The sequence below is a fragment of the Thalassophryne amazonica genome, chromosome 3 (genome assembly GCF_902500255.1).
Source record: "Thalassophryne amazonica chromosome 3, fThaAma1.1, whole genome shotgun sequence".
Classification (NCBI taxonomy): Eukaryota; Metazoa; Chordata; class Actinopteri; order Batrachoidiformes; family Batrachoididae; genus Thalassophryne; species Thalassophryne amazonica.
The window spans coordinates 50,215,712-50,225,828 of NC_047105.1; the positions used below are offsets into that span (position 1 = coordinate 50,215,712).

Genomic DNA, 10,117 nt, shown 5'->3' on the forward strand with positions numbered 1-10,117 from the left:
ATTACACGTCTTCCTGTTTATTTAAATATTGGATATTCAGCAGCATTTTGCATTTATATGTGTTTTATATTAAAAATAAATAAGGTGAGTTGTGCACATTATATTGCTTTTTTATTTTCAGTTTATTTACAATGCATGTCTTTGCTGGATTGTGTATAGAAAACAATTTTAATTAAAGTATATTTCAAAAATGAAAAAAGAACAGATAGATATAGAAATTAATTCAATAAACAAAGAACTGACTGATTAAAACAGAATGAAAATAATCATTAGTTGCAGCTCTCATTCACACTTTTATTTCTACTCTAGAAACCGAGACTGTGTCACAGTAGATTTGTTTTACCCCCACCTGTTGACATATATGTGTCACGCTGTGTGGCAGAGAAAGATTAACTAAAATCGACAAAAAGGTAAAAAAAAAGAAAAAAAAAGAAAGAAAGTAAAATAACAAGGATATTGTGTGTTTTTGCTGGCGTTTGGGCCCTGGGGAAGAGTGCAGAGGCCTGTGTGGTGAAAATTGGCTGAATAAAACACAGACAGAAATGAGACACACGTGAAGCACCATACTGTTGTGACAGGATACCTGCAGGGCAACGCTTCCTCTTTAATTTGTCTCGTATGTTTCAGACCCCCAACCAGACATTCAATCCTCGGAGTCTGCGTAAGCCTGCTGAATTTAATTCTCAATGGTGAAATTATATGCTATAATTAAATATCATATCGGTTAAAATGCTCGATGGCATAGAGCATCTTATCGACGGTGGCTTCGTCGTTGTTATCACATTATTAGTAACAACATCTATAACGGGCCTATCAGTGTTTGTGGGTAAATTGTAGCCCAACAAAGGGCACCTATGGGCTTACAGCTTACATTCTGATATTTTTGAGCAGGAAATGTTAACCTTGAAACGCCGCTATCTGTGCCTAACAATGCACGATCATAACCCCATAAATGAGGGGAGAAATTGAATCCTTTTAAGTTATTAAGCAGGAAAGGATTATAAACTCGTCTTTATAAATGAGCTAGAAATCCCCATGTCTTCCTCTGTACACTTTTAAATTTCCCACAAGAAGCTGGAGAGGAAAGATTGCCTCTTTTCAAGAGCCCCACAAGAGATGGAAAAACCATTTTTGCGCCCAGATAGGGAGTTGTCCCTCATGGTAAGCGCCACTTTAATTAATAGACAGCCTTGAGAGGTATCACTGTCAGCCTGGATAATTGTGCCAGAGCTGTAGTGTTTGTGCTGCCATGAATATTTCTGATGTGATCAAAGTCAAATGGCAGCACAGAATGAATTTAAGCCCACTCCACTTATAGAGTTGAATGCTTTCCACACTTAAAGCTGCTGACACTCTGCTGGTGGGTATAGACCTACAAGTTTCTGCTCACCTCCTTTTCAATGTGTGGATGAATCATTAATCACAAAATAAACTACACATCTCCTGTCATAATGTTGCAGGACCTTACCCAAATACATAAGTAACAAGCTGTGAAATATCACAATATCACACAGCAACATCAAATGTGCCTCATTTTACTTATATATATATATATTAACATTTCTCCTTTTGAATTTCACTGTTGGAGAAAATTGGACAAGGAAAATATGGAACAACTACAAATAAATGTTCAATTTCAAGCCATTTATAAAAATGGAAAGTAACTGTATTAGAGAAGCATATTCACTGTGCATGTACACCTTCAAATCAACTTTTTAAAATCATTGAACAACTCATTAATTACTGTATGGATGGATACTGTGATTATCTTACTGGAAGTAAAAAAAAAAACTTTTGTAATAGTAGTATTACAGGATAATACAATACTGAAACCTCTGTAACATTAAAAGACTGCTCCATTGACAATAATTTAAAATATCTACAGTTTTTATAACCTCTGTAACATTAGAAGACAGCTGCATTGATGATATTTTAAAATTTGTAAAGCATTTATTTTGCTAAATGTATTTTGTCTGGAAGCAGAACATAATTAAATCTATGTTCAACTGTAACAATGGGCCAACAAAGCAATACATTTGTAAAAGTAATTCAAAGTTGAAATTTTTCTAGCAATGCAATGCAGAATAGAATAGAATAGAATAGAATAGCAGATTTAAATTCATACTGAGATTCACATTTAAAAAAGACCTACATGTTTCAGGTGACACCCTTTATAATCAGTCATGAGCAATTGTAGGGAATATCTCCTTGTGATATGTTTCTGGGATTACAACACTATTTCACCAAATAGCGAGGCCACAAAGAACAGCTTTTACTCAAATCTAATTTGTCTGTTGTGACGTTTACACATTTCAGGATACTGGCTGATTATGGTGCAATTAGCAAGAACCAGAAAATAAAAGTGATGTTATTATTATTGAAAGTAGATAGTTTTTTGTTTAACTAGCACACATTGATAGATAAAAATAAGGGGAACAGATTTACAGAGCAATTTGTGAAACCTATGACTTCTCTTTTGTCTGTACTAATTCAGTTGACTTACAATATTTGTGAATCAGTAAATACACACACACACACACACATATATATATATATATATAGAGAGAGAGAGAGAGAGAGAGAGAGAGAGAGAGAGAGAGAGAGAGAGAGAGAGAGAGAGAGAGAGAGAGAGAGAGAGAAATGGCTGGAAATGTATATCTAGTGGTAAGCAGGTAAAAACAGAACAATAAAAAACCCAGACTAATATATCAAAATTAAATAACATGATTCTGTTGCAATAAATGCAATAATAAAACAATTATTATTAGTAGAAGAAATAATAATAACACTACTACTACTACTACTAATAATAATAATAATAATACATTTGAGGTTATTTATGAAATAAAAGCCCCATGGCTTTCTATCAGTTTAAATATGTTGTGTTATTTTTGCTGTTATGGTTGAGCAGGTGTTTTAATCTGTTCCCAGAGGTGTCATCCTGTCGATGTTTATTAAAATCAAAGAGTAAAGATGATGGGGGAAAGCATGCTACAGAGGGGAAAAGTAAAAAACGAGCTATTTGTGAGCAGGAACATATCAAAATTAATCTCAAATGATTTTTCACATTTTTGGAGTTATTAACCAAAAAATGTGTTCAGTTAAAATCAGTTTCAGTGGGCCCAGTTAGGTTCCTTGATTGATGTATTATTATTATTATTATTATTATTATTATTATTTTGGCCGTTGCTGGCCCCTCTCTGAGAGATGTAGGCCTATACCGATGTAAATTCCAGTGAAATGTGGCTGGAGTGGCTGCGGGGACAGGGGAGGTTAATCCGAGTTTAATACAGTGAAGCACAGCGCAGGGTCTGGGCTATGATGGGTATGTTATCTCTGCCCAACATTTGGGTCTCCCTCAATTTCCAGCCAGCCAAATAGCTGCGAGAAAGTGCAGATGGAGTCACTGTGAATGCCTGAGGAAAAAACGTTATTAATAGCTAAATAACTTGGCCATACTTTCAGTGAATCTCTCTCTCGCACACTGTTCCAGACGGATTTGTTTGAAGTGCTCTCCCGCTTCATTCCCCTGTCCTTCTCATTCAGCGCGGCTTTAGAGCCGAAATATAGTTACATTATATTACCATACACTTAGAAAACGCGTGCGACCGTGCGCGCACGGGGTGTTGGAGACGCGGGTGCGCGGAGACGGACGAGACAGGGGGAGGGATGCGGATTCTTTTCACATTAACAATGTAGGTCGTTAATAACAGCAGAAATTATTCTTTTTGTGTCTGTTGCACTTTAAATTTGCTGAAATATTAATTTAAAAACCGTAGCTTGTGTCTCTTCTTGGCGCGCGTATTTGGATGTAAATGAAGGAGGGGGAATCGCAGGTGTGTATGTGTGTGCGTGTGTGTGTCAGGACAGAATGGTGGAGGAAAAAAGAGCGCAACCTTTCTTAATTATGCTTGTGCGCGCTCAGCTCGCCGCCGCTCCTGTCACTTTCCCTCCCATGATGCTCGGCGATAATCCCACCTGGCATCTGTTTAATTAGATTGAGGGGTTCAGGTAATCCTGAGATTTGCTGAAGTGTCCGTCGCCTGTCACTGTAGCGCATCCGATTCTCGCTTTGGCGACAGACGGACGAGCCGGACAGCGGCGTAGTGACCACTGTGGCGCAACCAAAAACGCAGCCATTTCTGGGCGCCGCCGAGCGTTGCCCACTTTGGGAAAACGCTGCAGTCCGTATCAACCAACATATTGGAAATAAACAAACGCATAAAGGCTTCGGTTGGCCTACCTTCACCTACATCCTTCGGAGAAATAACAGATGTGCTGCCAGTTTGGATGCGAAAAAAAAATCGTATTTTAGTTCATTTTAAACAAAGATAGATTAAAGCCGGATAAATCTGTGATGTAACCTCTGCGAAAAAAAAATCAAACACCCAATAAACAAATACATAAATAAATAAAGCCTTAAAATCTGGATAAGTAAACCAAAAAAAAAAAAAAAAAAATCTCATGAATTTTGTGCCCAGGGCGAGCCACTGTGAGCTCCGCTCTGAGATGAAAGTGAAAAGAAATAAAAGGCTCTATTTAATCTGCTTTAAACCCTCTCCACATAAGGGCTGCGCTTCACACTCGCAGAGTGAGGGGCTGATTGGGGATAAATACATTCTTACCATGCCTGCGAGCTATTACACCCCGCACGAACACAGCCACCTATTCAGCCAGCGTCGTTTGGAGCGCTTACTCTAATAAGTATTAACATTATTAAATGCCATCCGGATGCCGGTAGTCTAAACTGCATTACGCACACATGCGTCTCTTTTTATAGCAGCGTAATTCGGCCCCGATTTCAAACAAAAATAGACGACGGAAAATTGTAACATCGTTGATCTTTCAGTGTCATCGTTAATATCCAAACCAAACTTTTACGCGCAACGCGTAACGGCGATACTTTACATTTTCGCATGCATGGAGTGATAAAAAAGAGAACGTTTTCACGCTATTAGATTATTCTACTCCAACGAGCCATTATAAAAAATTACAAACTATCTAACGGCGGGGCGCACTGAATAATTCATCTCCTCTTCTGTCTCTCCTTGCCCTTTGGTCCGCAGTTTTCCTCTCTCTTTTAGCAGCTTTTTAAATGAGAATGGACTCTCTTTTACGCTGTCCTGCTTTCCAGGATTTGCTTTTGTACCTCTGCACTCTTCGCTTTAGACGCGCGTCAATAAAAGGAGCAAGGTTCGCTTCGTGAAGTTCAAGTTTGGAATTTGTTTTGGGGGGAGGAAAAAAAAACCCCTTTCTGAGCTGTTATCTGACGAACGTTTGATCATCAAAACAGGGAGACGTTAGAGGTTGCGCATTTTCCGCTCCGCGGCCAAGAAGAGCAAGAAAATGTGTTGCGCAAGTCAAACGCCTTTTAATAAAGGAGTTAAAATATGAAAAAAAAGAGATAGTTTTCTTAACTAAAGCATTATTCGCACAATCTGGGTCGAGTTAAAAGTTACTGTGAATGAATCACAAATAAATAACACATAAAAATCTTCCACGCTTGTATCCACAAACTGCTCCGTTTCCTTGCAGCCTTTGGAGCAAATCATTTTCTGAAACATTGATTTCCACTTTAAATGACAAGTGCTGTAAACGTCCCTGAACGTGATTTTGGTCAACTGTCAGCTGTCATTTAGAGCTCATTAAATGGATAATGAATGAGAAGGAATTTACGACACAAATAATTTTCTGACTTAAAATACCTTCTGCCAAGACTCTCATAAATAATTGAGGCAATGAGAAAACATGCTGGCTCCGAGTTAAAAGCACAAATAAATGTTTAAAGTCTCCCAAGAGGACGCAGAGAGGAAATGTATTTAAAACACCAGCATCCTACTTACAAGACTGCAATTTAGTCTGAATAATAATAATAATAATTTTAACACCCTGCCACAGACTTGCATCCTGTCCAGGGTGTCCCCCCCTCATGCCCTATGATTGCTAGGATATAGGTTCCAGCCCCTGTGACCCTAAATTGGAGTATAAGCGGTTGAAGATAAGTGAATGAGTGATAATTTTAGGCAAGCAATAATTTCTGCTGTTAACTTACATTTATCACCGAGGATGCCATCGATGCTATGCTTTGTTTTCTTTTCTCCATCTTCATCCTTCTTATCACTGTCATCCTCGTCATCTTTTTTGCCAAATCGGGCCCTCAACACGCGGCTGATGGAGCTCACTAGTGGCAACAAAAAAGTAAATGTGTAATTAGCCCTAAAAGCATCTAATAATAATAATAATAATAATAATAATAATAATTTCTCAAATACAGCAGAGAAAAATTACAAATTAAAAATAACCACAGCAATAATCCAACATAGGAGATCAAATAAAAACCTATAAATATAACAGTGCCACAAATTCTATATTGAATTTTCATTATTACGCTTGTGTTCACAATCAGCTGCAGTGTTTTTCTTTTATTTTTATTTTGTAAATAAGGGTTAAATTAAAAAAGTGCAGCTTACCAGATGAAGCCTCACCTGAAGGAACAGTGCTTCTGTCGCACACTCCGTCCTTCAGCAGCTTATCCCGGATCTCCCAGCTGAACATACCCGGGTTTTCTCTCTTGTACTCCTCGATCCTTTTTTCCACATCCGGAGTTGCCACCTGCTTTAGGTTTGAAATTGTGTGAGGAGGAAAAAAGAGCGAGCAAGAGAAAGAGAGAGAGAGAGTTTTAATTGAAAGTGTAAGATTTTTTTCCCTCATATTGTTTTTTTTTATTATATTTCTATCATAGGGTTTTTTTCCCAGTAAAATATTAGTAGCAAAAATAAATAAAAAGGTAAAGGTAAAAAAATATCTTCTTTTGAGAAAATATCTACACCAACATATTTCATACAAAATGCACAATATTCCAGCATACAAATATTCAATTAATAATATGCAATTATTGAAATAAAAATAATATCGAAAACGAAAGCTACAATAATAATAATAATAAATAATACGTTATATAAAAAACCTCACTTGCATATAAGTCACTGACACATTCAAGTGGAACCCGTCATTATTATTGTATTATTATTTCATAGCAAATGTTCCATGTTTGTTTGTGCTTGCTGAGTATTTCTGCACATACTGTCTTCAAAACATTAAATGATGATAAATAATAACACTAATAATAAGACATTTAAAGAATGACGTAATTATCTTTTAGCACAGGTGTGTGTGTTTGGACTCCCTCAGGTGTCTGTCATGCCTTGACTTCATGGAGCCCACTCACCCTGGGCTTGCTGCCTCCAATGGCCCCCGGACGAATGGACCCGGTCTCTTGGTATCGACAGAGAATCTTGGAGACACAACCGTGAGAAACTCGCAGTTGTCGCGAGATTACACAGGGCCGGATGCCGTGGTGGGCCATCTCCACTATCTTGTGTCGGATGTGATTTGGCAGCGGCCTCCCGTTGATGAACACTCCGCCTAGCTGGTTCACTCTACCTTGACCCAGAGGGGTTGATACTGCACCACAATAAACAACACAGGTGTCAGCAAACAAATAACGCACAGAAATGTTCGTTATCACACACCTGTCCGCCTGCAGTCTGCCGCGTTGGACTTTTAATGTCAGTTTTACGCACGCGTTTTGAAGAGCGCGTCGTGCCAAATGTATTCAGTCTGTCTGACGAGATGCATCCGAAGGTCCAATTTCACATTCAAGAGACACTAAAGAGGGCGACACTTCCCACCTTGATTATTCCTAGTCATGCCGAACAAATATTGATGTGATCCTTTGAGCCATTTCTTTGCTGTGTGCAGCAGGACACTTCAACAAATCCGCAGCTTCACTTACAGGCTCCGTGGTTGTGCACATTTCACTTTGGACCACTTGAGCACGAACTGCGTGTGATGAGATTTTTTTTTTTTTTTTTTTGTGTGTGTGTGGGGGGGGGGGGGGCAGTTCAGGCTTTAAATCAGATATAATATGCACATTCTGTCTGTAAAGAAAACCTATTTGTTACGGGAATATGCTCCGTGATGGTATATTTTATTTTTGAAATCGGCTTTTCGTTATTTTTTTTGACAGATTATCATACAGACCAAAAAAAGGGCAAATAATAATGCAGCAATTAGAAGTGTACAACGCAGTGTAATATTTCTTCAGTTTGGGCCTTAATGTACGCGCATATACTGATTTTCAAGACACAACATAATAACCAAAATAGATAGATGACAAAATTGTCTAAATATCGAAACTATTTTAGATTAATACAGATTTAATTTTGCAATCAGATAAAAACAGGTTTAAATTGGCAATCTGCGTAAATTACGCATGTTGAAAAATATAACTGGTGGCTGACAGTTTTAATAAATATCGCATTTTCTTTCCAAATATTTAATTCTCACATTGTAATAAAATACGTGCTGACAGTTTGTGCAGTTCCACTCTCTTACCTTCCAAGGGGAAACCGGTTCGGGGGTAATTCTGGCCTGGCGCCGGACGCACCATTCGAGGCACAGTTCCTGGTAAAGTAGCCATCCCTTAGCTACTCAGCCGACACCCAACGGACTCTGGTGGCACCTGCTCCTCTCACAAAGTCCAAGTCAAAATCGCGTCAAGTGATCGAAAAGATGCCCCGTTTTCTATCAATTCCCAATCCCAGGGGCCGAGTATGGACGAGTCTTTCCACCGGTGAAGGAGAAAAAACAAAAAACAAACGATGCTCTCCACTCGTGCGTCGGATTTTCCAAAAGGTAAAAGAAAAAAAATATATAAAAATATGTAACAGCAAAACCGCTTGGAACAATGTGTGAAATGGCAGATTTGCGCGTCAGATTAATTATATTTTTGCTGTAAAATGCGCTTATTCTTTTCCTCGGTGCCGTTTGGGTTCGGTGTAATGTCTGCGCGCTGGCTGGGAAGTAGTTTAAGTGGCCAACTTTAGCGCATATCGTAGGAGGAGACAGAGGAGCGCTCCCATAGGCTCCTCGGCCTTTCTTTTATGGATGAAAGAGAGTGGGTTTAGCCAGGCTGCAGACAGCCAATCACAGCAACAGCCTGCACGTTTAATTCATCGCTGCCTCCCTCATCAGAACCACTCCATCAAAATATATCACAACGAAATGTTTGCCAGATTTATGTGAGAATAATACCACAAGTTCTTTATTTTTTCCCCTTCTTGCTTGGTTCTTCTCTTTTCGGCGCAATACATTTATCTGTATATAATGAAAAATACTATACAATGAACACGATTAAAATGTTTTAAAATAATCTTATACCTTCTATAAATAATTAAACAGTGCACGAAATTATTTTAATTAAAAATACGTTATATTTGATTCATATTTCCAACATTCCCTGTCGCACTTTGTGCGTAAAGTTACGCACGGGTGTGCATAATAATAATAAAAAACTGCTGCTGTTGCGCAAACTCGTGCCTGCACGGCGCAGACTGTGCAGCGGCTTTGGGCTTGTTAACCTTTCAAATTAACCGAATATGCGCTGCGTGATCATCCCACCAAAATAGTCCTTTAGCTTTTTGTGGCAATTACAGCAATTGCGTTGACCCGCGATTGACGCCCTTCAGGTTACGTTGCCCCGGAGTCCACACGAGAGTAATTGATCAAAAGTAACTGTTGAAAAATATGATTATAACATTAGTAATGTGCACCTATTAAAGTCGAATAAAAAGAGCACATATGGCGGAAAGAAGAGCTGCATGTGTCAACTCTGTGGGCCCACCGTGCATAAAAAATTGTGTGACAATTGCCGTGGAAAACACTCCTGGTGGAAGGCAATTTCACAAATAATTTTAGCAACAATTAGGGAGTGTGGAGGGGTGAAATGGCGATTTCACATGCAGATGTGCCAGTGGGAAGTATCTGGTACCCTGCCGAACAGCTCTGACCGGCGCTCTCCCGCTTTGGTTTTCTTCACATGGGACAGAGAGGCACAAAGAGAGTGCCTCACCCTCCTGGGAAGGCGCAAAAAAAGCACTGGATTAAGTCAAGCATCAATCATGTGGAAAGCAAACAATAGCAAGTTTCCCTTCCACAGACCGTGTTCCTTTACAAATATTTCTCTTTCCCCTCTAACACCAACAATTTAACAACATCACACTCAAATTAAGTTAATTCAGTGATCAGTCGAATGATATTTAATTATATGAACAGG

The 10,117-nt window shown here is 38.8% G+C and overlaps 1 protein-coding gene across 3 annotated transcripts in view; it reads right to left on the reverse strand.

Moving 5' to 3' along the window:
* Positions 1–8,799, reverse strand: part of pax7a (paired box 7a) — a 109,495-nt gene extending 100,696 nt beyond the window's left edge. Inside the window, exons 1-4 of one of the 3 annotated variants that reach the window (XM_034166224.1) lie at positions 8,398–8,799; positions 7,229–7,464; positions 6,486–6,615; positions 6,053–6,181 (exon numbers count right to left, since the gene is read on the reverse strand). In XM_034166224.1, the coding sequence (XP_034022115.1) occupies positions 6,053–6,181; positions 6,486–6,615; positions 7,229–7,464; positions 8,398–8,482 (580 nt within the window). In that variant the 5' untranslated portion in view covers positions 8,483–8,799. Of the gene's footprint in view, positions 1–6,052; positions 6,182–6,470; positions 6,616–7,228; positions 7,465–8,397 lie in introns of all 3 variants that reach the window. The other 2 variants (XM_034166225.1, XM_034166223.1) reach the window with 2 other exon arrangements.
* Positions 8,800–10,117: the final 1,318 nt, after the last annotated feature.